This window comes from Solanum verrucosum, unplaced genomic scaffold (assembly GCF_900185275.1).
Source record: "Solanum verrucosum unplaced genomic scaffold, falcon-dt-bn FXZP01000022.1, whole genome shotgun sequence".
In the NCBI taxonomy this organism is placed as follows: Eukaryota; Viridiplantae; Streptophyta; class Magnoliopsida; order Solanales; family Solanaceae; genus Solanum; species Solanum verrucosum.
In genome coordinates, this window is record NW_026020086.1 from 1,299,814 (window position 1) to 1,327,459 (window position 27,646).

Below are 27,646 nucleotides of genomic sequence, written 5' to 3' on the forward strand. Positions count from 1 at the left end.
GAAAAATGTAAGGAGGAGGAATAGAGTATTTATAGAGTTTTTTTTTTTTTTTTTTTGACTTCTAATACTTTTAATAGTTAGGTCATCAATAACTTCTTTGACATGTTATTTTTCCACCTCCACCCCAACACACACAACTTTTTAAAAAATAAATAAGTTTGGTACGCGTGGCATCTAGATTTTGGGTTCGATCTTCAACAGAGTCGTTCATAATATAAAATCTTTTGTGGAATTTCACTGGATATGTTGATCTTGTTATTGTTTGTGGCATCTAGATTTTTCTTAATGGGGTGAAAAAAGTTAAAATGACGCTTATTTTGAAACATAGAAAGTAATTAATTAATTATATCTTGATGATTTTCTAAAATGAAAACTATTTTAAACTAGTTATTATTAATAAAAACAACAAATAAAGTGAACCAAGGAGATTTCTTTCGATATATATATATATATATATATATATAATGCGTACGTGATCTTGTACATGCTTCGAGTTATGTAAAAATTAAATAGTTGGGGTGGGGGGGGGGGGGGTTATAGTTATAATTTGATTAACTATTGTTATCTCTGATTGATTTATATTATCTGTTTTTTTTTATCCGTTGTAATAAGTATTTATCTTATTTTAAAAATTTTAATCTCACATGTTACACGTATTATACTTTGAGCAACCTACCTAAAAATTCAAATTTTATTTACACATAAAATGTGGATGATCATAATTATAAGCCACGTAGAGATTATCTTTATATAACGGTTTTTGATTGATTTGTTACACGTATGGATAATGGTAGTTAAGATGAAAATATTACTCTTGAGTATTTAAGAAGGCAATATAACAAACGGTTAAGCAATTTCTCTTTTCTAGTTTTAAATTATCTATCGTAATTTATTTTTTTCATGTTTCTTAAAAGACATTAATTGGAAGGTTTTTTTAAAAGAAAAAACTATTTTGCTATTTGAATAATCATAATGTCACCACATTAACTGTAGTATTTATTTTTTTCAAGAACAATTATCATTAAGAATAAAATGAAAAAAATAATTAATTTTGTGTATTAAAACAATAAAGAATTGGAAATCATGATAGATATTTTAATTGAGATAGCAGAAATATTTCCCCTTTTGTGGAAAAAAATAATTAATTTCGATATTGGTGTATTCTTTTAATTATGTGAGATGCTTAACAAAAATATTGAAAGAAACAAATGTCAAAATTAATATAATCGTGAATTTTAATCTTTAACTTATGTGTTCGATTGGTGCCACTTAAACACAAGTATAATCACCATTTACTACCGCAATGCATCATCCAAATGTATACTGTTATGCATAGGTATAAATAAAAGTATTTTTTTTATATTGTCGGGGTCGGACCAACTTTCACAGATCTCAACTATTTTATCGATTTGGTACTTCCCAGCAAAACAGTGGCCGGAGTGAGTGTCAATTAATATTCCTACACTGAAAACACACATTTGAATCTTTTTTAACTTCTTTGTATATCTATTTTCATTATATATATTTTGACATTTTAATGAAAATTTTAGACGTGCTGCCGCCAATATAATTATAAACTACTTTCAATTAAGTAATGTTCACATGTTGAGTGTCCACCTAGTACTTTGAATATGGACATATATTTAAGAGTGGGAAATGAGCAATGGGTAGATGAAAATTTTCCTACCAATTTTGGTTGAGGAAGCTAAGCTAATTTTTAGCTTCGATTTTCCTTTACTCATATTATAGTGTGAAATGCATGGAATATGCTTCTTTAGGCAATATTGAAAAGTATAATATTGTGAAACTTGTAATAATATGTAGCAAACAATGATTAGGGATTAATTAGTACTTTTGGTTCCTTATATATTTGTGAATATGTATATTTAATCTTCAATGACTTGAAATTATGTGCTTTTGATTGGATATAATTATTAATTGTTCCACCATTTTAATATTCGTCGGTTATGTTAAACTACTTGTATTTATTATTATTCTATATATTGGATAATATAACATATTTCCTACACAAAATGAAAAAAAAACACATATTTTACTTAATTAAAAGTTAAATATTTTAAATTATATATTATAAAAATCAAAATCAGAATTTATCAATAACTACGTATAAGACTTAAAATGGTATTATCCTTAATGATTAGCTAAGCAATTAGGCAAAATTATGTTGCTTGGTGTGGACTAGTGGCCAACAGTTGGAAGATTTTGCTTACTATCTTTCTTTTGTTGCCCTTAAGAAACTTCAAATCTTAACCTAAATTACTATCTTTCTTTTGTTGCCCTTAAGAAACTTCAAATCTTAACCACCAACATGGGTTGTGGTGCACTGGTGGGAGTGTTTCACCCTTAACCAGAGGTATCGGGTTCGAGCCTTGGGTATGGAGAAAATCATGTTGGGAGCGCTGCCCCCGAATGGACCCTGCAGAGCGCGATCTGGATTTAGTCAGAGCTCCAATGTGGGCTCCGGACACCGGGTGGGAAACCAAAAAAAAAAATTTTAAAAAATCTTAACCTAAATTTTTATTTTTTGAACAAGTGGAAACTTGTTAGTATCAAATTTAACACATTCATAAGGTTTAAATTTTTGCTAACTTGACTAAATTTATTATGACTTTTTATAAGTGGAGACAAAATTAAGTATTCATAATAAAGACGTTTACTATTTATCAGACTATCATTAGATTATCGGATGCCTCGAAAAAAAATATGAGGTGCTTGAAAATGGTTAAAGTAGTTGAATAGAAAAATCACTGACTACAGTTTAGCAAATTTATTCCAATGAGTTTGAATCTCTTTGTCTAATTTCAATCTCGATTAGTTCATTTCATTGAATGACCAATTGTCCTCTAAACCCTCTATTTAAATAGCAGAAGTTATGAAGAGTAATTGATTATAGATAGCTTGATATACTAAGCTTCGCACATTCACGTAAAATTCAAAAAAGAGCTACATCCATGAGAAAATGTATACTTGATCTTATTTTATTTTATTTTTTACTTTTTTTTATCCATCTCTTACCTTTTTGCTCTCTTAATGATTCAAACTTACAACCTTCGAATTGAAAGTGAAGGATAGTTATCACCCGAGCAACTCCCTCTTATCTATACTTGATCGTATGACCTTATTATACCAAAATTTAAAATATGGAAGTACAGGACTAGGCGTCAGCCCATACACACAGATTTATTACTTATTTGTTGTCACTATTTTTCTTTTCAATGGTATTTTTATTATAGCTTTTATATTTATAGTTATTCAATCTATTTTAAAAATATTTTTCTTGAGGCGAGAGTCTATTAAAAATAGTCTTTCGTACACTTCACTGTCTTCAGATCCCAACAACGAAATCATACTAAATATGTTGATAATAAAATAAGGCTTGCAAAATGGTTAAAGTACAAAAAGTGGGATATATTACAAATTTTCATAATTAAGAAAAAAAAAATCATTTTATGTAGGTATATTTTAGTATCCATAAAAGTCAATCAAACTCTTATTCTAGAGAAAGAATTATTTTAAATTAACAGATAATAAAGATTCAAAATCATGGAGAGTCGAATTTTGAAGGCGTACGTGTGGTATAGGTGGGAGTTGGGTAATTAATAAAGCAAATTTCTTTGTTTTTTAAATAGGAGAGTTGACTTTTTATTTAAAATTTAAAATAGTAGAATTTAAGTTATGGACATTAATAGTGTAAAATAATTATTATATTATTACTCTTTTTGTTTCAATTTACAAGAAGGTATTTAACTACATAAAAATTTAAGAATAATAGAAATATTCTTGAAATTTATGGTCTAAAATAAGTAATAATAAATGTTTGTGTCGCTATAAATCATCCCAATAAGAATTAAAATAAGAAGTTTAAAGTTAAATTACTACTTTACTAAATATAAAAAAATGTGTTATTTTTTTTAAGACGGACTAAAAGAAAACACCACATAAATTATATTGATTCAACAAAGATAATACATTTTAATTTATAACAACAAATTATTATCATTTCTTCACATTACCACTTATGGCTTGTTAAGTGATTTGAATGAGTATAAATACAATTTCTAAATCGTCAATGCATAAAATTTAAACTATCAAAAAGAATAATACAAATATGTCCTTTGTTTTCCTTATAGGTATAGCCCATAAAAATATTGATGGCAAGCCATTCCATGTTCATGATCATGATGTTGGAAAATTCTAGCTACTTCAATGGAAAAGCAAATTAAGGACCACAACAACATGGGGGTGGAGGTGGATCAAGAGAAAAATTACATAATTTAAGATTTAACATTTATAAGTTCAAATATTTAAGATTCTTAGTATGAAATTCATTATATATTTTTTAAGTTTATAGGTTCATATATACTTTTTGTTAAAATTTTAGTGGATCTTTACACATAAATATGTCTTCTTCGGTTGTACACATCAACATCAGTTATACACATGAATGGAGATTTAACGGCTTATTAACGTTAATGTTTATAATAAAAGAAGTTAATATATTTTAAGTGATTAATTCATCTACGTAACGAGTACTTGAGAACACACAAAAACTTTTACAAGAATTTGAGTGGAAACTCTGATACTTTATCATGTGTTTAGATGCTCAATCAGAAGAAATCATAATTCGAGTATACTATAAATTAAATAAGATTTACCTGACAAATTTAAATAGTTAATATCTCAGATGGTCACTCAACTTTGAGTTGTTCACTTAGAAAGTCACTTACTTTTATTTTATAACTCAAAAGTCATTCAACTATTGGTGTTTCACTTAGAAAGTCATCCAACTATTGATATTTCAATTAGAAAGTCACCCAATCAATTTAAATAATTTTTCATTAAATTTTATTTTAAACTATTTTTTAAAGAAATAATAAAATGTCTATTTTAATTATCTTATTGATCCACTCCAATTATTTAATATAGTTTTTCTGATAAAACGTAAAACAATTAACCCAAAAAAAAAACATTTTAGTAATTGTATGAATGAAATTAAATATGTTAAAAAGTTATCTAAAAAAATAGGAGGTTGGAACCGATAAGAAGTAGAGTAGTAATTAAGAAGTAATAAGAAAAGCACACAGTAGCAATTTTTTACTATTTTAAAACAAAAATAGGTAAAAACAAAAAACTATATTTCAACAAAATTTAATAAAATAATTAAAATAAACATCTTACTATTATTTTTCTTAAAAAAATAGTTTAATTATTTTTTGTATTTTTACAAAATTTAATGAAAAAATTATTTAAATTGATTGAGTGACTTTTTAAGTGAAATATCAATAGTTTGGTGATTTTCTAAGCGAAACACCAATAGTTGAGTGATTTTTGAGTTATAAAACAAAGTTGAGTGACTTTCTAAGTAAACTATTCAAAGCTGAGTGACCATCTGAGATATTAACTCCAAATTCAAAGGTCTTTCGATCATATTGATTCATGTTAAATCTCTTTGATATATGAAGAAACTTATAGAATGGGGTCAAATAGTGGTTCAAGATTAATGATGACATAGATGATAGAACGGTGCTAAGGCAGTAATATTAATGAGTCATCCTTGATGGTTTTCCATTCCTTCTTTACTAAACCGTCTCTTTTTACTGAATTTCATTATTAGAATTTCTGATTCCGTCACTGATGTGTGTGGGGAGAGAGAGGTGCCTTCTAACTAACAGCTAACACATACTATTTGGTCATTGCTGGCAAATCAGTTGTATATGAATTGACTTCCTTAGCTGTTTTGATTATCCCATTTGTGTAAGTCCAATGCGTGTCTTGCTTTCACACTTCAAAGCCCATCACTTTCATTATTACACATTTTGTACTAGTTATTAGGAACAAAAGATAAACTAGTGGCTGGACCATTTATTACGACATTAAATGATAAAAACAACAAATACTCTCGTAATTGTGTTCCTATCTCGTGAAGGTAGAGAGATGATTTCAAAAAGAAAAAGATATTAAATGATAAGACGTTTCTTTATTTAAATAATCCGCCGAAAGTTAGATAATGAAGTTGAATTTAATATCGCCGCCGCCCCTAATGAGTACTCTCTCTGTCCACTATTGTTTGTCAGGTATACTAAAATAGTTATCCAAAATTAATTGTCAATTTAAACAATTAAGAAATAATTAGTCATTTTTTTTCCAATTATGCCCTTAATAATTACATAACTACTAGTTTCAAAAAATAGTCATTTTAAAGTTACAAGACTAATTTAATGTGAAAAAAGTTGCTTTCACAGTTTTCAAAAAGTACAAACCATTTTAATAATGATTGATAGTAAGGTTATATTAGTCAAATTACACCTTCTATTAAATTTTTCTTGAAGGTTATGTTTGATCTTACCGTGACAAACAATAGTGGACGGAGAGAGTATCTATTTAGTAGAGTCAAACGTCAGTAAAACGTGTGTGTTCATTTATTTGTTTTTTGTTGCTCCTGAAATATAAGTAGTCCATTTTTTCAAGTTGTAAAGTAGTTGAGCTTTAAATTTGCATCAAAACGTCATCGAGTTTGGACGGTCATGCTCAATGAAAAAGAAAAAACATTTCATGTTTGTTTCTTTGGAATCGAAAATAGATCCTACGACTCATATTATCAACATATCTGAGAAGGATAAAGTGTACAAAAACCATATTCTAACCTCAAAATAACATGTCTAAGAAGGATTGAGTATATGCGAACCTTACTTCAACCTTGTGAAATTACACCGAGTATGTTGATACTGTTATAATTGACATGGTGAAAACGAAAAGACCATCAAAGACAATATGGAGACTTATGGTCCCAAACTTTAAAAGTTAGGAAGCCATTTCAGAACAACATCTGGTGAGATAGATAGATGTCCAATCCTGCAACAGCTAGTTGCTCGGCCTTAGGATCTCAGACTTCAATCAAACCCTTCGAACTCTTCAACGTTGAAACAGTTAGGAATTGCTAATAATTAACAAAGAACTAAAGTAGCATCACACACAAGTTGCATTATATGAAACCAAAACCGTTATATATGAAATGTCAAGTGAACCTTTCTTTTTACATAACGGACGATCAGATGAGCCGATCCACAGAGTTCAAAAAATCTGATAACCCATCGATAATGCCTTCAGATGGATGTATATGATAATTTACATGATCAGGCATGTTTATAAGTTGAAATTTATTTCTTTTTCTCGATGAACCGGAACAGGTTCTGTCGAATGTCATAGCAAAAGAAATTCTATAACTTTACAGCACTGGTTCTTGCATAAAGCTTTTATGTCCTTTAAAGAGGATCAAAGGACTCATCTCATTTTGTAGTCTGTTGAAAAGTATTAACAGCTTCAAAAGACAAGCCAAATGGATGGCCATTCTTTTCATGGCATAATCTTAGCTCATATAGGTTTTTGACAATCAAAGGGGGAAGGGTATTATCCTTTGAGTACCGCTAGTTTCTCCAGTAAGGAACGGATTCCGGTGCTGCTACATTCCTCATCCGCTTGGATGACATTAGGGCTCTCGAATGGTAAAACATCAGATAGCGGGTAATTCCTATTACCGTGAATTAAGCTGCTTGCATTAGTGCAGAGTCCTTTCATTATGACAGCCTTGCGTAGACCACCGATCAATCCTTCATAATCGGTATCACCACTTTCTCCGACGAAAACCACCAACTTCGACAAGTCCATTCCCCATCGCAGATATAAGTACCTGTAGATAATGTTACAGTCATTTAAATAACAATCCGAAGTATCAAAACATACTACGAGTGGACAAAACATTACCTGAGTGCTTGGGACCGAGATGCCAGTACAGGGATCACATTAATCCTACTCCCATTTTGACAATAAACAGCGTGACAACGAAGTGCCTGAATTCGCATTACTTTTCTAAGCTCTTTAGATGGAGGAACCTGCAAAAGCAACAAAATACAATCACTGAGGGTGCAACTAAAATCCTATTGACCTGTAATTGGATTATAATGTCAGATGCTTGGAGAAAATAGACGTCAGCTGTTTCAAAGAATATCTAGCACAAGTTTGAATCAATAACTTGCTTGATGGAGCAGCCTGAGTTAGTGAAAGCAGATTCTCGAAGAGAAAAATAGGAAAGCTTTTGCTACTGCATTGAACCGCCCGCCCCCAGGGATAGGAGGTGTGATCAAAGAGTCAAAGAAGTGAAATTGAGAAGGAAAAAGGAACACCAAAAGATGGAGAAAAGAAGTCAATTTACCGTCCCAGGCTTGCAAACTTTGAATGTATAGCAGTAGTCAGCTGAATTGTCTTCATCCTCAACAACAATGTGATCTCCATTTTCACCATTCTTATCAATGATAGAGGCGGCCCAACGCACCAAAGTCTTTCTCAACCCTTCGCCCCCCCAACGATACTCAATATGTGAGTGATAGTACAAGTCAACTACAAAAGGATTTTGCTCAGAATGGAAGGACGAATAATAAAGATCACCACCACTATTGCATATGTAAGCATCAAAATCAGTAGGATTCATGCCCTCTGAAAGCAGGAAAGACTGTACTTCTGATATATTGAAAGATGTAGCAAGGATAAATCCAATGGAACCCTCTGCCCTTTCCTTCTCTACAGCCTCAAATATCTTTTTCATACTTCCAGAGAGTCCTGAGCTAGCATCACAATCCACTGCAATAACAAAAATATGTCGCCTCCTCCTAATCGCTGGGAATTTACCAACACCAGGATTTTGGTCTGCCTTGTCTGACGACCAAGATTTTGATGTGCTCTTCAGTGCACCCTTAGATAAGGACAAAACAGCATTCTCTAACTTGCTCCTTCGAACTTCGGGGTCTAATGTATTATCAGCATTTTCTTTATTGTCATTCTTTTCCCCATCTAATGAAAATCTCAAATTCAGAGATATATCATGAATATCTCTCAAGGAATCACTAGGTGAATCTGTTTCTGAATTTTCATCATCATCATCATTGGATCTCAGCCAGCGTGGTTGCCTCGGTTTGCAGCTAGCTATCCGGGATAGATAAGTTTTACAGTGCTCGGGCCATGAGAAAAGGTGGATATTTTTTAATCCATTTGCCCTGCATTTAGCCCACAGTTGCTTATCAGCAACCAACTTCAAAAGAGCATCAGCAATTGCCTGCTGATCATGGGGATCCACTAAGAGACCATTGTCAAGAACCTGCAAAACAACTAAAGATCAATTCAAATCTAATTTGGTTGGAAGTTTGTCAGAACATAATGGAAGTCATCAAAGGCAGATATGAAATAAATGCAACAGCATACCCTATGTATATCAACAGGTCCTCCATTTTTTGTGGCTACCATTGGGAGACCATAAGCTGCTGCCTGTACAAGGGAGATAAAAGTGCATAGTTCAACAAAGAAGACTCACCAACCTATGATGAAGAATAACCACACCACCAACTAAAGCTTGAACCACTTAGTGAAGAAGAATACCTCAATCAAAGTCAGTCCAAAAGGCTCAATAAAAGCTGGATTAATAAAAACACCCTGTAAAAAGGAAAAGAAGTATCTTAATATTGTTTATCTAAGTAAACCAACAAGCATGCTACCATAATATCTGTATTTCTTCACCTACGTATGAGGCCATAAAGAGGAGCAAATACCTTGTTTCATGCACATTTTTAGAAATAGCTGAACCAACTTTGAGAACATCATCAAGTACTATTTCCCAATAGTTTTTATTCATGGCAGGAGGGGGAAGCCATGAAGGTTTTTATGCGGCATGCCACACTTTTATGAGTTGCTCTTTTGTCACTACTGTCATGAGATAATCCTACCGGCCCTTTCTATCTATTCGCTTAATTAGATGTGCCTTCAGGTGGGCACATGAGAAAGAGAGACATGTTAGGACTCATCTATATTACAGGATATATGAGGAAGAAGATGCCAAACAGTCTTCTCCACGTTCTGAAACTGGCAAACCCAGATAATGGCTTTCAGGCAGTTCCATACTCAGGTCCACTTGGCCTATTGGACACCCTCAATCTAATTTCGCTTTCCATGTTGCATTAAATTGGTTTATATATTTCACATTGACTCAAAATCATTACTTATCTAATTGACAAGTAACATCCTCCTGTGGTTTCTTTGTTTTGGTATAATCTAATCATGCACAAAATGAGTAATGATGCGTTGATAAAATGCGAAGTACTTGTTTCATATGCCATGGGATACTTTCCACTTATTATCTATTGGAAATAGAATAAGAAACACTACTACATATAAAAAATAATGGGAACATATTCAACCAAGAAGTGCCACACCCTATGCGTACAATCAATGAATACAACTAAGGGAGTGAAAGAACAATGCACTTGAAATTAAAATGACAGACGGTACCTTAGTCTTTGCAGCAAGACGGTAGATATCAGGAACATCTGACTGCTTGTGGTGTTTAGGATAAGCTACTAGACCATAAAGATCATACTTATCTATCATCTTCAAGATTGAAAGAAGAAGTGCAGAATTGGTGCTAGACATTTCGTCGATATTATCTCGATTACCCATTATCAAAGTCTGCAAAAAGAAGAAAGGAAGGAGGAACATCAATTGCACTGCTAGCTCAGCTTCCCTGCCCATAAGGCAATTGACCTATACCACTGGTGTAAACTCAAACTTACAAGATTAGCAAGGTCTCTCAATGGACGACATTCACCAAATGCTTTCACTAAAGTAGTGAGGTTCTTCTTGGGATCAGGCCTAGCAAGTGCGAGTATCATAGGCTTCCTTGGATTAGAAAAGAAGCGCATAATCTAGGAAAAGGAAATCACATTAAAAATTAGCAAGAATGCAGAAAAAGTGGAAGACCACTCAAAGAAGCAGAAAAATGGTGTTAATGGAAACCTCTGCCCAAATAGGTGGATCCGGGGTCTTTCCATCTTCACTTCCTTCTGTTTCACCATCCATGTCACCTTCATGTGGCACAATATGGTGGAACTCCATCCCAGGAGGAATTACCTGCACGTGGATGCTCAGTTTATCACAAGAGGCTATTTAGAAAATTGCAAAAGAAGAAACTCAAGTGGCCAACCATTTCAGGCAAATACAGAACAGGGAAAGGCTGCAAACCTATTTTTACTTGAAGGTTTACATCACAAGTTGTATGGTCAGCTTGAAGAAAAAGAGAGAAAGTCAAGTTCCCTTACTCATCAAAAATTCCTTTTCACCAAGATATGAATATCAGACATATAACTATTACTAATGTTGCTGAAATAATCCCGGATCGTGAAGGAAAAAGTTTCTTAAATTACTCATCTAATATTCCTTTTTGCCAATTTATGAATAATAGGCATATACAAGTTACAACTATTACTAATGCTGCTGAAAGAATCCTGGATTATGATGCAGGTGTAATTATTTCACATCACTACAAATAAGACAAGTTCAAAAAGTTAGCTTTGACGTAAAAGTTCCCTTCATAATCCAGGATTCTATTTCAAAAAGAATCGTGGATTATGAAGGGAACTTTTACGTCAAAGCTAACTTTTTGAACTCGTCTTATTTGCAGTGATGTGAAATAATTACACCTGCATCATGAACAGTGGATGTTTACCTATTTCAGAAACCACTGAACACAACTGGGATCTTCATATTCATTGGATTAGTGACATGTACAACTAGAAAGTGAAAGTAGATATTAGCTTATAGAGGATCCAATACTTACAGCCATACGAGGCATAAACCTGCCATAACAGCTGACATTGCGCTTGATCCTTGCACGTAACTTACGCTCTAATATTGGATCAAACCCATCATACAAACGCCATTGCTCGTCAATCTCCTGTCTTGTACTAGTGATGACAATTTCGGAAGCATCAAGAGTTAATTCTTCAGCCTCTATTCTCCGCATTATCTTGTAGGTTGAGTTTATTTCATCCTTTGACAAACGACCTTGTCGCAACAGTTGCTCCAACTTATCTCTACCAAGCGAGTGACCAGTGAAAAGCATTGGTACATTTAAAGCACCCGACAGGAGAGCAGCTGAGTCGCCAGCATCAGCATAATGTCCATGTATAGCAACAGGCCACACAGGATAGCCACTACCAATTTGCTCACCAAGAACTTTGGACATTTGAATAATATGGTTAAGTGCACCATCAACAAATTCGGGAATATAGGGCCATAGCTGTTCTTTTGGAATATATTTCTCTCTTGGTCCAAAAGGAATGCGAATAATATAAGCACCACTACTCTCCCCCATCTCAGTCATCAAGCCGTCTGTACTTATTGGCGTCAGCATCTCTGTCGGCTCACCATAGCTCCAATCTACTTCTGGTGAAGATACTTGTCTAGTAAGCAAGTCAACCCGATATACACCTGGCATCGACCCTAAGGCCCTCGCAAGTTCAACAACATACTTCACCTGAAAGGAGACATAAAGATCATAAAATCTTCTTCAGCCATAGATGACAATCAGAAGGAAGGAAAACAATATGGGAAGCTTTCCAATGGCAAGGAGCAAAGAAAGATGAATTTGCATAAGCAGAAAACCAACGAGTAGTCACTACTCAAGAAATATAGTCAAAACGCATGGAAGTATAATCACCTGACCACCAGTATCAGAATCCCGTCCAAGCTCCATATTCTCACCCCGAATTAAACCATGTAAACTGCAAGAATGTAGTGTTAATAACAAGAAACCATTAGAAATAAGAAGAAAACCATTAGACACAAAGGCTGCAACTCTTTAGTGAGACAAAAGTTTCAGCTGAATGAAGCAAGCAGCTAGATGCTCTGAAGCTCCTAAATCCTGTTGCTTAAACAGGAAGATCAGACTAAAATTTAGAGAATGGTCCCTCAAGGTTTCTTAGGAACAAGGTCAAAATGGTATTTCATATTTCCTCTTCAGGTATTGCACTGGAAAATGAAGTAAGTTTCCCCATTCAAGTTCATCGCGCAATACTACAGGAAAAGGTAGACTCACCTTATAAGCACGATATAAAGCTTCTTTCCTCTCTGCTGACTGACCCATGCTTCCATTGTCTCAACAGAACTGATTCTAGGCAATCGGCCTCTGGTACTTTCACCATGAGATGACATGTCAGCGACTATATCTCCTTTCTCTCCCTCAGATAGATCCTCTGACATATCAGCAACTGCTTCTCTGCGACCTCTCTCACGTTCTTGACGGCGTTTTGCCATCCACTGAGCTTGCTCTCCCTCAAGCTACATAAATACAAGGCCAAAATTTGAGAAAGTAGAACATATCTCTACTTCATAAAACACCATGAAATGGCAACACTTATATAGATGATCTATATAGAATGATTAGACTACATGGTAGTGGGACCAGTAGTGCAGAAGAACACAGCATATTACCGACTACGGGAACTGGACAAACTAACAGGAAAGCAAATTAAAACCTAAGTGAAATTTTACGAAATTGAAGTAGCGAAGATTGCAATGTCTAAATCATATTTATCTATATAAATTGAGTAATATTAAAACTATAGAAAATGACTTCCAAATGAGCAATCATTAACAACAAATTTAATGTTTCCATAAAAGCCGTATATTACTCGTTATTTCCAATTAATATTGGAATGAGACACAGTTGATGGTCTGTATAAATCATTATTTACATGTTATTTTAAATGCATATTGACAAATATAGGTTCCCAAGTATAGAAAGCAAATATTCTAATACATGGAACAAAGTAAACAGTTAACCTTTCCATTTGATATAGCAAGAGATTGAACAAAGTAAGCATATAAAAACAACGATGAAAATATGTAGTCAATTACATCAACGTATCCAATTGTCAATAATGTTCACCGTTATACTGCTATTTTTATTCCCATGGGTCAAGTGGTGGGAAGCTGAAAAGCTGAATTTTATTTCAGCCAAGCCTTTGTATTATTTTATATATTTTTTTTTTAAAAGAATCAATGTAACAACTGACAAGTATGTTTAACTTTAATTATGAGGTACTCTTTTATGTTGGTAATGAAATGAGTCTGTCTAAAGTAGTGAACTAAAAATTCTGAAACGGAAGGTGATCATCAGATATTCCTTAAGCCAGAGAAGTTACACAAGATTATGCAGCTACCTAGCTAGCACACAATTCATTTCACAAACTTAGATCTACTTTCAACAAATAATTGTATAAATTAATTTAGAGTCAGGAGAAACTAAAATGTGCAAGTTAAGCAGGAAGTGAATGGCAACAAAGAGTCTAACTAAAACCATAGCAGCATATTGACAGTTATACACTACTATCCCACGTTCGTTCTGATGCATCTTTTTCCTAGCATCATTTCCCTATGAGGAACAAAAAATGGAGATGGAATCGGCCTTCGAGTTCCTGTCCCTCCTAATCTAGCAGAAATTAATTCATTTCTCCCTCATTAGGAACTGTCAGTTCAGCTCAGCATAAGCTAAAGTTACAAAAATCAAACAAAGATGCGAAGAAGATGGTCTTGTAAAAAAAGTAAAGAACTGGATAGTTATCCCCATTAGCTAATTCATACTATATTCTTCCAGTCTTTAAAGATCACTCAAAGGTTAAATTTTAGAAATGGTGGCTGATTATGCACGATAGATAGAAAAAGAAAGAGATGACTATAAACCAAAAGAAAAGAGCAATGCTGCTATGTTTTCTATTTGAAAAGGCAAGATAAAAGGGCAATGCTTCTATAATTCCTTCCACAAATTAAACAGTTGTGTGCAAAGACCAAAATCCCGTGTCAATTGTACAGAACATGTAATCGATGTGAATCTGGGTCCATTAAGAACACTGAATTCCCTTTAACAAAAAAACGTCCTTCCTTTTTTTTCAATTTTTTTGCATTATTAAGCTGTGTTTTTTGCTTGAACATAACAATTCCAACTTTCCCTGTAGCTATACAATACTGATACTATGAATCAACCACCCGGAAAAAAAACTAAAAAATATTTGATATGTAAAATTGTAAACTGTCACAAAATTCAAATCTTCCCATTTTTGCTACACGAATAATTTACATAGAAAAATAACATAGAAACGCAACAAAAATTCTCCAATTGAACCACACACCTGCTTTTTCTGGCGAGCCAAATTCCAAATCCTCCAGCACATATTCTCGAGCCTAGTATTCCTCTCCTGCGGACTCCGAGTAGCTTGTGCCTATTTCATCCATCAAACAAAAATCACACAAAAAAAACAACAAAAAACGTCAAAATTCAACTACACAACGCAATCAAACAAAGCAAATCAGCAAAAAAACACATTGATACAATTCCAAAATAACATAAAAACGAACAAACAGCAAAAAAATCCTCAAAATTCAACTACACAACGCATCAAAACAAAGCAAATGAGAAAAAAAACACATTGATACAATTCCAAAATCACATAAAAACGAACAAACAACAAAAATTCCTCAAAATTCAACTACACAACGCATCAAAACAAAGCAAATCAGCAAAAAACACGTTAATACAATTCCAAAATTCAACTTACTCGGATCCACGAGCGATGCAAATCAGTCTCATCGAATCCAGTAATAACTTCCTCAACAAAGTACCTCGTCGGACTAAACCTCCCTCTTTCTCTCAACAACAACGATGATTTCTTATCATCTAGCCCTGGTCCTACATCCAGTATCGCCTCTAAGTAACTGTTAATCCAGTCGTTTCCCGCCATCTCCTCCGCCGCACTCCGCCGTGTGCTAGAGAGATTAACGGAGTAGAAAAGATGTTTCTAGATTTATGGAGGTGGTGAAATGATAAGGACAGTGAGAGAGAATTTAGAGAAAAAAAATAAAAGAGCTAAAAATGCAGAGATTCTAACATCTAACAAACCAATTGAATGGAATGCTAATATGCTAATTTATAGGAGATCTTCTCTAAAAATATTTGTCAAAAAATAGAGTAAAATCACTCAAAACTTTTAATAATAAGAAAATATATTATATTATTTTATAATTGAATGGGTTGGACTCAGAATTGGCAAGTGTGAAATGTTGTCACTCATGGTACTACGGTTGAAAATATTTTATTTGGAGAAGATAATGGTGCATACGAAAGATATAATCAGTAAATATGTCAAATTAATTGTATACAGTGTTCGTGTGAAATGATGATGATGTATACGACAAATATATTGCGTAAATTCAATGTGTTCGACTAAAAATTGATAAGTGTAAACTGTGACATTTATGATGTTACTGTAGAAATATTTTATTTGGAGACGATGATGGTACATATGGTAAATATAATTAGTAAATATGTCGGTTAAGTTAACTGTATAAATTGTTCAACTGAGAATTGACACATGTGAAGTGTTTAACAATGATTTCCCTGTAGATTTTTTTTTTTTGGAGACTATGATGGTTCAAATATATTCAATAAATATGTTGTATAAATTAGATGTGTTCAACTGAGAATCATCGAATATGAAATGAGGTGTTACAATATACTTTATTCGTAAAATGATGACGTTTAAATATATTATGTATTTTTTAACCTAATTTGGACCCAAAAAAACTTATTTGATGATCGCCGCTAGTCATCAATACTTGCAAAAACTATTAATTTATCAGATCTCTATCATAGATTGGTGAAGCTCCTAAATTAATCAGTTTCTTCAAGTTAATATAAGACATCACACAAATATCGTATGCAGAAAAATATCTTTCAAATGTATATGATATCGATTTAGAAGGAATGAGAGCTTACCATTATACTATTCAGGACTACAAAAGGATGAGTGTTCATCTGTTGAATCGGAATCAATGGACGGGAAAATGACTTCGGAGGCAGACAAAGAAAACTACAAGAACTGATTTTCTGATTGTATAATTTATAGAAACGACTCAAACTTGTTGCCCTAATAAAAATAGTGTTTTAATTTATCTTAAGAAATTTTAGTGATTTTTTTAATACAATAAATATGATTTCAGTGAAAAAAATCTAAATAGAATGAGAATAGTTATTATATTTATTATTCGGTAAAACTAATAATTCGGGGACAAATTATAATTTACATCAAATTTAGAGGTGTTTTCAATATTAGTCTATTTAAAATTTACATTTCCAACATTTATTAGTGGAAATATTTATTAAAATATTACTCTTATTTGATTATATAAGTGTTTTTTTAATGTGTTTTCTTTATTATTCATTGAGAGTTGTGTAAAAATAAAATAAACTTTTTAAAAAAAATATTGTCAACCAAGTAAATAGGTGCAATTATTGAATGAGGTGATGTAAGAAGAATTGTATTGCATTCATTTTTCCTTTTATGGAAGGAAATTGCATTTGAATGGAACTAAATTCATCAAATCAAAAGCAAGATTACATGAATGTGGGGAAAAAAAAAGTAAGAGCACGTTTGGATTGACTTAAAAAATTAGTTTTTAAGTTAAAAATAAAAAATCAAACTGAATGACTTTTAAGTCAAAAATAAAAAGTAAAGGCTGACCTACTTTTGATTTTTGACTTATTTTAAATTATTTTAAACTTATTTTAATTCATTTTTTATATTGTCAAACACTTTTTAACTTATTTTAAGTTATTTTTTATATTTGTCAAACACTTGCAGAAGTCAAAACCAACTGAAAAGTATGTTTGACTAACTTTTAATTCAATCCAAACACCCTCAGTGATATTTAAACAAGTTATAGGTAGTAAAATGTTATATAATAATAATAATAATATTATAAACTATAATTAATAAAAATTTAATTTATATATATCAATTAGAAAAAATAAATACTAACCCCAATACTTTTAATTTATTTTATATTTTTTATAATAATAAAGAAAAAAGTCAAATTTTAAAAATAATATAAATTATGTTAAGAGCGTTGTCTAAAAATAACTAATTTAATTTTAATCGAATTTTAATAGGAATATTTCTACTAGAGAAACCGTGAAAAAAGCTGCAGTTCCAAATCCCGTGGCGTCAAAAAGAACGTATTTACTTTAAAATACCTCCACGTAAGCAAATGAAATGTTCACTTTTTTGACTTTTTGAGAAAATTGAGGGCGCATATTGTCAATTAGTACAAAGTGTGGGTCCTTTAACGCAAAATAAAAAAAGTTGGTTCTAGATTTTTGAGGAATAAAATTAAGATTATTCTTGTTTATATGCTCTTTTAGATTTGCTAAACTTATATTTGACGAAAATACCCTCATTTATTGTGGGTCCCATTTATAATTAACATCAAATCAAATTATTGTCCCACTTTTAAATTTTTTGAAATTACTCTCCATGTCTCTCTATCTATAAAAATGTGTTATTTTTACGAGGAAATTGTTTTGCCCTGATTTTTTAATCATAATTTAAGATTTATTTTTTCTTAAAGAAAAGACAAAACATTACCATAAATGTTTTTACTTTTCTTGAAAGGAAAATATAATATTCTTTCATATTTGGTTTATTCTCCCCTTTTAGGACTCTTTTTCTAGTAAGAAAATGTTTTAGGACTTTATAAATATAGGTTTGCTTCTTCTAACACAATAACAATAACATCCACAATGTAGTAGTTTAAGAGTCTTGTTTATGAGGAGATCTATTATCTCTAAAGTTTCAATGTTTTTCTTTATATTAGTTTTGATATAATAATATTTTGATTTTTAGTATAAGTTTTTTTGTTAGCTGATTTATCAACTATATGATTTGCAAATTGTAAGCTTCTGCATGACGCTCTAATCACCTTTTCGAACCCAACAAGTGGTATCAGAGCACATGGTTCAAAAAACACATGATTCAATGATTCAATGGTTCAACAAGATTGAAGAAAGGTTCAAGTGGTTTCAAATCAATTTGCAACAAATTTGATGATAATGAAGATTTTATTTTTTTGCTACTATATGTGGAGAAAAAAAAATTCAAATATATTTTCAACAATATCCTGTTGCTTCATCCTTAAAAACAAAATCAACTTTCAACCCCAGCAATTTTTAATGTTGAGGCTCCACTTTTAACTCATGCATCTCACTTTTAACGCATGAACTCCACTTTTAACTCATGCATCTTACTTTTAACGCATGAGCTCCACTTTTAATTCATGCATCTTACTTTTAACGCATGAGTTCAACTTTCAACCCTGCTTATAACTTTTAACACAGGGCTCCAATTTTTTAACCCATATCAATTTTTAAATCATGGTAAGCAGCAGTGATACATGAAGATTTTGTGAAGAACAAGATTATCATGCAATGAAGAAGACAGATCAAGCTTTGTCAAGAAAATCCAGTCAAAAGGGGAGATTTGTTAGGGTTTTACCCTGATTTTCTTACCATAATTTAAGATTTATTTTTCCTTAAAGAAAAGACAAAACATTACCATAAATGTTTTTACTTTTCTTGAAAGGAAAATATAATATTCTTTCTTATTTGATTTATTCTCTCCTTTTAGGACTCTTTTTCTAGTAAGAAAATGTTTTAGGACTTTATAAATATAAGTTTGTTTCTTCTAACACAATAACAATAACATCCACAATGTAGTAGTTTAAGAGTCTTGTTTATGGGGAGATCTATTATCTCTAAAGTTTCAATGTTTTTCTTTATATTAGTTTTGATATAATAATATTTTGATTTTTAGTATAAGTTTTTTTGTTAACTGATTTATCAACTATATGATTTGCAAATTGTAAACTTCCGCATGACGCCCTAATCACCCTTTCGAACCCAACAAAAATTTGGTATATATGGATAGTTTCATTTCTAATTATGGAATATAAATATAGTGGCATTTTTCTGTATTGTATTTATTTTACAACATGTAAAAGTAGTTTGTTTGAATAAATAGCGAAATATATTATATCATTCACTAGAAAAATATAATATAATTTGTATGCGAGTGAAACACAATATATTTATTTTATTGTGTGACACTTGTTTTTATTTATTAGATACACTAGTATTACTATTAAAATTCGTTTCAGTCATCATCAAAATTTACTTGTATATCAATATGTTTTATGAAACACAATTATATTTCAGATTCAAAATAAGAATATATATGTATTTGCTACTAAATTCAAAATCTCATTATATATAGTATTTTTTGGTAAAAAAAAATGTATTTATTTTGAATAAATATAGAGATTATGTTATTATGTTACGTAATTTTTTTAAAAAAAACTTATTATCAATTTATGTTACTAGTCTTGGTTTTTTCTTTTGATTTCCTACCTAAATGAAAAAAAGTCAATATCATAAATATGTAATCCACTTAATCCATAATTAATTCACCATATCTCATATTCAAATTAAACTTTGACCTTGTATTTTAAACTTTTGACCAATTATGATTCTTGATCAATCATCCTAAAAATTATTGTAATACAATCTATTATATTATTTAATTAATACTTGATTCCCACAAGAATGCCAATTTTATTTTTTATTCATGATATCTATATTAAAGTTTGACTAATTCAAATTCACAACAGAAAAAGTAAATATATATACAAAAAGTGTTCATAAAATATTGAATTTCCGTGAACCCGTAATATGTGCTACATCCTCTACTGTACTAAGAGACAATAATTTTCTTTTTTTACTAAAATGTCTTTTTCCAAATAAAATGACATCAAGTGGACCACAGTAAAAGTTTGAAGGAAAAAAAAAAAAAAAAGGAGCTAATAATTGATATAAAGAACTATTGTTTTTTTTTACACTTTTCACAAGTACTGACATTGTTTTTTGATAGTACTATATTTGTTCAGATTAAAATTAAAGTAAAAATATTATTTTCTTCTTGGAAATTTTGTTCACTGAGTAATTTTTTATATATATAAATTTGAGTACGCATGTCTAGATATCTTAACTCAACTTTAAAATAATTATGTAAATACCTATAAAATTTATGTGTCACGTCAGAGTCACGTATCCACGAGACATAATGAGAATGAGTTGACGTGTTTAGTTATCGATTGAGACCAAGTCGAAGAGCTCCTTATTTTATGTCTACTACCTGTTCTTTATACCAAACTATGATCACTAATTTATATTTTCTCTCTTTAGTAGTGTTTTACGATTTTTATATAATACGTCTGACGGTAATTTATATTTAAAACAGACAAAATTAAGCTATATAAGAAATACGAGGGTTCATGATAGAAATGTCTTAACAAATAAATTGATCTCTTTATTTTTTTTCTAGAAAAAAAGAGAAACAAAAAAGAAAATGACTTGAAAGAAAACTTCTAAGATGTGAATAGACAGCCATGTTCTAGGAATAATGTGATTATTCCCTTCAAAATATCTTTGCTCCATGGAGTCACGTTTGTTTCTAACTCGATGTTTGATATTTAAAAAAAAATCAATTAATTCCAATCATAATTGAAAAGACTTATTTTTCAAATAAAATATTTCATATCATAAGAATATTCATCTAAGCTCTCTTTCATCGAAAAATTACTTAGTCAATATTGAATCACGTTAGTTTCTTCAATTATTTACTCTTTTATATCTTGAATTTTTGTAAATTTTTTAAGCTCCACCACGTATCTGATGATGCGTGTGTCACAGAGTTCAAAGTAATATTCCAAATGACACATGTAGGCTCTCTATTGTGTCCATGATTAAGTAGGAATATTCTATCTAAAATGTTATAATTTTTTAAGTACTTTTTAATTAAAGTGGACCACAATATTATATTGTCCTTGTCATTGATATCATATGGTATTTTTTTTTTCCTAGAAAATATTAAAATTGATTTGGTAACCTTAGGTCCAATATTAGGTTGTTAAGTGTTTCTTTGCCTCCCCCAAAAAGTATATACATGAACCTAAAATAATGAAAGGACAGAATCAATTGATTTGAAAGGTATATACTATTTAATTAAGTTTTTGGTAAATCACTTTCTATAGTTTTTTAAAAAAAAACATATTATTAAAATAAAACGATAAGATCTATCAAAATTTCGACAAGTGTTCTAAATATTGGAGTACTCATCATAGTTTGTCTTAATCAATGACTCATTGTATTCTTAAGCATGTTATAACATGTAGGGCAATATTTAAAAAATCATTATAAATAAATATAAGTTAATTATTCAAATTATGAAAGGAATCATTGACGGAGCACAATTGCACAAGTATATCATATATTATAAATAGTTTACCTAAACTCTATTATGAAAATGATGACTTTTTAAATTGGTATATCCATAATAGAGGCTTTATAGATTCTTTTCTTTTGAAAAAAAAATATATTAAGAACTTCTCAAAAAGTTATGTTCTTTTCAGGTACTTTTTTATGAACTTTTACTCTTAATTTGATTTAGGAGGAGATGAAATTATATGAAGAAAAACAACTCTTAAATGGTGTTTATGGCTCATTAGGTGTATTTAAGTTAATCTTAATATTTTTTTATATAAATATATTTACGATGTGTAATTAAAGAGACTTTGATCAATATTTTTTTAGACAGTACTATTTTTCTCTACAAATAATTTGAATTTAGATTGTGGTATAAGGTACTGCTTTGGATAGCTGTAATAATCATCAACGATCAATAATTTCAGTTGTGATTCGTTTTAGACTTTTGCTTTCGCTACCGTAGATCAAATAAATTCCTATGTTTTATGATATACGCAATAATTTAACTAGTTTTGATTTAATGTGCTATATGTAATCCTTCGCAAACTTAACTTTCAAATAAGAATTAATTTGATATTCGTATTCAACACGTTAGTCACTTGAGTACTTGTGTCAAATCATTGATTATTTTTTGGGATTATAATTATGTTTGATTATGTTGAATGATATATGTTGACTAAAGTTTACTTGAATTTTGAATATAAAAATCTTGTGAATATTGATGGTGCCAAAGGGGTATGCTATTGGATCATGCAATCGCGATCGAAGTTGAATCAACAATTAAATGTTATAAATTTAAAATTGGTGATATACATCGATAATCCTTTAAAATTGTCAGTAATTTTTTGTTAAGAAACTAGAATTATGATTTAGTTCAATGAAGCATATAAATACATGAAAAGTGTTTCCTAATATACGATTCCAACTCAAATTTCTAAAAAAAATAACGTATGTTTTCAAACACCAGATTATGTAGATAAGTTATATATTAACTAATATATTTTAAGTACATTTGTTTACCTATAATTATTACCTCATAATAAGTGATTTTAGTGTGTACCTATTTTTTCGTATAATGGATATATAAAATTTTAACTTTGTTAATTGAGCCACCGGATTTGAGGATAAGATGATTTCAGAATGTAATGATCGATAAATTATCGATTAATGTTAAGAATAGGTTTGAGAATAAAATGATTTTTGAATCTAATAACCGATAAATCACTGATTAATGTTTTAAAAAATTCTTCATCAATTTAATGGTCAATAAATTATATGCAAATACCAAAGTATATTTTTGTGAGTGGATTTCTGCCTCCTCTATATTCCTTCTCATTTTTGGAAATTTAATACAAACAAGATATAGACAAGCATATTTCTTTTTTCTTGATATAGGGGAGAAGTATTTTTGGGGAAAAAGTGAACATGCATTCAAATGGATTTATTTTTTAAAAAGGAAAGTAACTTTACAAATTAAATAATCACTTACCTAATCAGAGTTAATTTGTTGAAGAATTTACACACAAAATCTCCCAAAATCTATGAACGTTTTTGTGGCAATGATTTTTATTCTATGTTACTAAATAGAGAGAAAATTCTTTATTACCCAAATAAGAAAAGCAAAAAAGAAGAATTATTTTCCACTTTTAAATTTTTTTTTTGGTCATATACTGATTTTTTTACCCCTTCCTAGAAACTTCTACCTTTTTACTTCTTTGATGACTCAAACTCACAACCTTCGAGTTGGAAGTAAGGGACGTTTACCATTCAAGCAACACCCTCTTGTCTTGGGCATTTACTATCAATTTGTTTTTGATAAAATATTGAGTTTATAACAAAATTCATTATTTAATAGGCAAATCAATTACTTGATTGTACCATGTTTTCTTCTCAAACAATATCTATGGCTCCTTTAATAAGTTTTATGCAACGTAAATCTAAATTAGTCAGATCTTCAAAATGCAAATATCAAATAAGAAATTAAAAATAAAAACAATTATTAGGAAATTCTCTAAATGAAAAACTTCAAAAAGCATACTTCGTAGGATATTCATAATGCATTGTTTTTTTGTGACAAAAAAATCACTCAATTTTGTCTAAATATCACAAAAAGTCATTAAACAACACGATAATAATTTAGGTTTACAACGACTATTGAACATTATTGGAAAATAATCAAATAGTTTTACAATGAAGCAGGAATAAAATCACTACTAAAGAGACTCAATTTCTGCTCTTGTTGCTCTATGTGGAATTAGCAAGAGAACAATGTATCTAATTAGTAAATTCTTTGCTACTCTTATTTAGTGATTGGAACTAGGAATTCATTCATAAACCTCTTTCGGCGATTTTTTTTTTATGTATATATAATAAATGTTATGCGTTTATTTTTTCATATTTTAAACTTCTAAATAAATTTTGATTCCATCACTAATATATCTAAACTCCTAAATAAAATTTTGATTCCATCACTAATATATCTTTTTTTTAAAATAACAATTAACCTAATGAAAGAAAGAAAGAAAAAAAAAACAAGAAACTTATTTTCAAGATGGATTTTTAACGTATTCACTAGAATTATGCTTTCCATGTCGTTTTTTTCTTTAATCAACTGAAAGGACTTAAAATATTAAGTTAATTTATTTAAGGCATTACTATCAACTTGTAAACTTGTTACACCTTCCTTCCTATTTTAACTATTGATTTAGTTTTAAAAATTTTTTCTAAAATAATTGTTACTTTAAAATTTAAGGCTAAAGTTAACAATTGTTTCCAAATGTATCATTAACTTTAAAGAAGTATGCACACTGCTTAAGAGGAAAAACAACCCTAACTTTATTATTAAATAGAGATAACTTAGTAAATTATATCTTATATTTAATTATTTTTATTAATGAACATGAAAAAGCTAAATTGATAATTTATAAAAAAATTATATCTTAGAAACATACGCAACACTTGCTCATTCAATATTGTATAATATTAGTAAACTTGTTAATTAAGATGTTCTTTGTGGCTGTGAAGACACAACTCAAACATTTACTAAAAAAAAGAGTATGAAATTTGTTCTTAATCAATCGAGTTCATGATATATTTTTTTAATAATATGTTGTTAATTCGTTATTGGGGATTAATAATGGATTTTGTCGTTGAGCGACAAAAATCATCCATAGCTATTTTATTTTATTTTCCAGAGATTTGTTTATTTCATATTTTTGGCATTAATCTAAAATCAAGTGATATAAAATTAAACGATATTGTTGTGAAGATAGAGCTCAATACTATCGGTTCACTTTGCCCATACAAGTAGAATGATTAAAGAGCTAACCTTCTGTCTACTGTAGACAACTTCACGTTGTGCCAGGCTAGCGAGTCTGTCATCTTCACAATTTTCTCTTTTTAGGCTGTTTTTTAAGTAAATTTTCTAAACGCAATCCATAGTTTTCCACGAATCTATTAGTAGACAAATCTGACGACTCAGTAACAATGCAAAATTGAGTTTATTTGAGTTGCCCCCATCAAACATTATTATTTGAAAGCAACTATATTGGGACTAACTAGGGGTTCAAAGTTTGAAAGCAACTGTTTTGGGACTAACTAGGAATTACTAGAAAAAAAGTTTGTACTCACATATTGACTTTTTAAAATTAAAAAAATCTCTAAAACCTTAGCCATAACATTTGCTCATTGAGACAAAGTTGTAGGATAAGCCTAGTAGAGTTTGGTCCATAGAAACTTGGGTGGTTTGCACAAATAAGATCTTTTTAGTGTCATCGTTTGAATTTTTGATCTTATGAACAAAATCGTAGAAAAATGTTTTTACACCTGAAACTGGAATCACACTCTAAGCGATTGTCATGTATTCATCAGGATTTCTAAGCAAAATTTTTGACGATTATCAAGGTTTTTTATTGGTCAAGATTTGTCTTAACACAAGTTGTAGCGATTTGTCAGGATTTTTTATTAAATCACATATCACGAGCTTTTTTCAGTATTTATGGATTGAAATCCTATCGATCCAACCAAATTTTGGTGATCACCATAACATGTGTAGAAATTCCCAACACATTTTTGCTTCTTAATTGACCCAAATTAACTCCAAATGAGTTCAAATTTGATATACAATTTCTACCCTCAATTCTAATAATTCCAATAGCTATCTTCAATCCAAACATCCAAAAATATTATACCTATATTGTCTTCTTCTTCAAAAAATAATAATTTGAGTTTCTTTCTAAGTACAAAATAATATGTTCTTTCAAAGTACAAAATAACATATTCTTTTTTTAAAAATATATAATTATTTTGAATTAGAAATAGAATTTCAGAAAACAAGTTTTTAGTGAAAGCTCCTAATATACATATATTATATATTAATCATACACTGATTAATCATATACATATCATGTATACATTATACATATATTATATATTTGTTGGCTATCTTTAATTTAAGCGGTTGAGTGAGCTGCTATTTACGTTAATTTTCCAAGAAGACAATATTGGTTTTGAAATAGTTGGGCCTTTGATAATCTATTGATTGGGCCTTACATTTATTGGGCTTTCAGCTCTGTCCCATACATTTGGACCCTGTGCCTCTCTACCTTGTAAAAGCAGGTTTCATTTTTAAGTTTGGACACTGTCATTTAACTTATAACCAATTTCTTACAAATTATTTAATTTATACTCATTATTGGTACACTTCATTTAGGGGTGTTCAAAATCAATCCATAACTGATAAAAAACCGTAAAATTGATTTATTGGCTTATTGGTATTAGGTTATCGAATAAACGGTTGGTGAACGGATTAGAGTTTTATAATTAGCAGCTTATTGGTGTGGTGGCGGATTATTCAATTTTCTTATCGGATAAATTGTTTACCAGTTAAGATTTACCATACTTACAATTTTATCTTAGATATTAGCCTCATTTAATATTTTGTCATAATATATAATTATATATTGTTAGTCCTAAATTCGTAAAGCCAAAAAATAAAAAAACATATTTACTTTTCTGTTGTATTAACTATTATATTACTATTAATCCATATTTTTTGCAATATAAAAGAATTTTATAATTTAACTGCTTCTAAAATAGTGAAAAGAAGTCATTTGTCTAAGGTGCGTTCATGAGAAAAAAAGATAGAGGTTAGCCGATACATCATTCAATAATTGTTCGATAATTGCTAATTAGTTATCGAACCAATCGATATTTTATTGATTGGTTAATGGATTAATAAATTTAAAAACTAATATCCAATATGCCAAATCGTTAAGCGAAATTATCCGCTACAAGCAGCCCCTACTTCATGCAAAAGCTTTTGCATTTTTATTCAAAAGCTTTGATTTTATTTCTTTTTTTTTAAATGAGGAAAATAAACAATTTTTAGAATGTCAATTCTCTAAGCTCGTGGATTTAACTTTAGGCTAGTAAAATAGATAAATAAATAAATAAGTTTTTTTTAGAGCTTGCAATACACGGCATTCAATTGAAGTCTTCGTTGAAGGGTATTTTTCCAGTTTATTGTTATTATTAGTAAAAACATATTCTTGATATATAAGCTTGTTTTTTTAAATTAAAAAATGTGTTTGGGCC

The 27,646-nt window shown here is 30.2% G+C and overlaps 1 protein-coding gene across 1 annotated transcript; it reads right to left on the reverse strand.

Moving 5' to 3' along the window:
- Positions 1–7,219: 7,219 nt before the first annotated feature.
- LOC125824697 (probable sucrose-phosphate synthase) lies at positions 7,220–15,819 on the reverse strand. The gene is made up of 13 exons (XM_049504089.1): positions 15,456–15,819; positions 15,030–15,119; positions 12,938–13,179; positions 12,560–12,623; positions 11,678–12,376; positions 10,858–10,971; positions 10,635–10,766; positions 10,354–10,530; positions 9,448–9,501; positions 9,274–9,336; positions 8,231–9,169; positions 7,783–7,910; positions 7,220–7,708 (listed from the first exon to the last, which is right to left on the reverse strand). Exons 1-13 carry the CDS (start codon positions 15,636–15,638, stop codon positions 7,429–7,431), a joined length of 3,165 nt encoding a protein of 1,054 aa, XP_049360046.1. The 5' UTR covers positions 15,639–15,819; the 3' UTR covers positions 7,220–7,428.
- Positions 15,820–27,646: the final 11,827 nt, after the last annotated feature.

What these genes read in the sequence shown, in the direction of transcription:
- LOC125824697 (XM_049504089.1), bottom strand. Translation starts at nt 15,638, where the DNA reads ATGGCGGGAAACGACTGGATTAACAGTTACTTAGAGGCGATACTGGAT. An exon ending in GGTTTATGCCTCGTATGGCT is followed by an intron (nt 10,972 to 11,677) that starts GTAAGTATTGGA and finishes ATCCACGTGCAG; the next exon opens with GTAATTCCTCCTGGGATGGA. An exon ending in AAGTTTGCAAGCCTGGGACG is followed by an intron (nt 7,911 to 8,230) that starts GTAAATTGACTT and finishes TTGCTTTTGCAG; the next exon opens with GTTCCTCCATCTAAAGAGCT.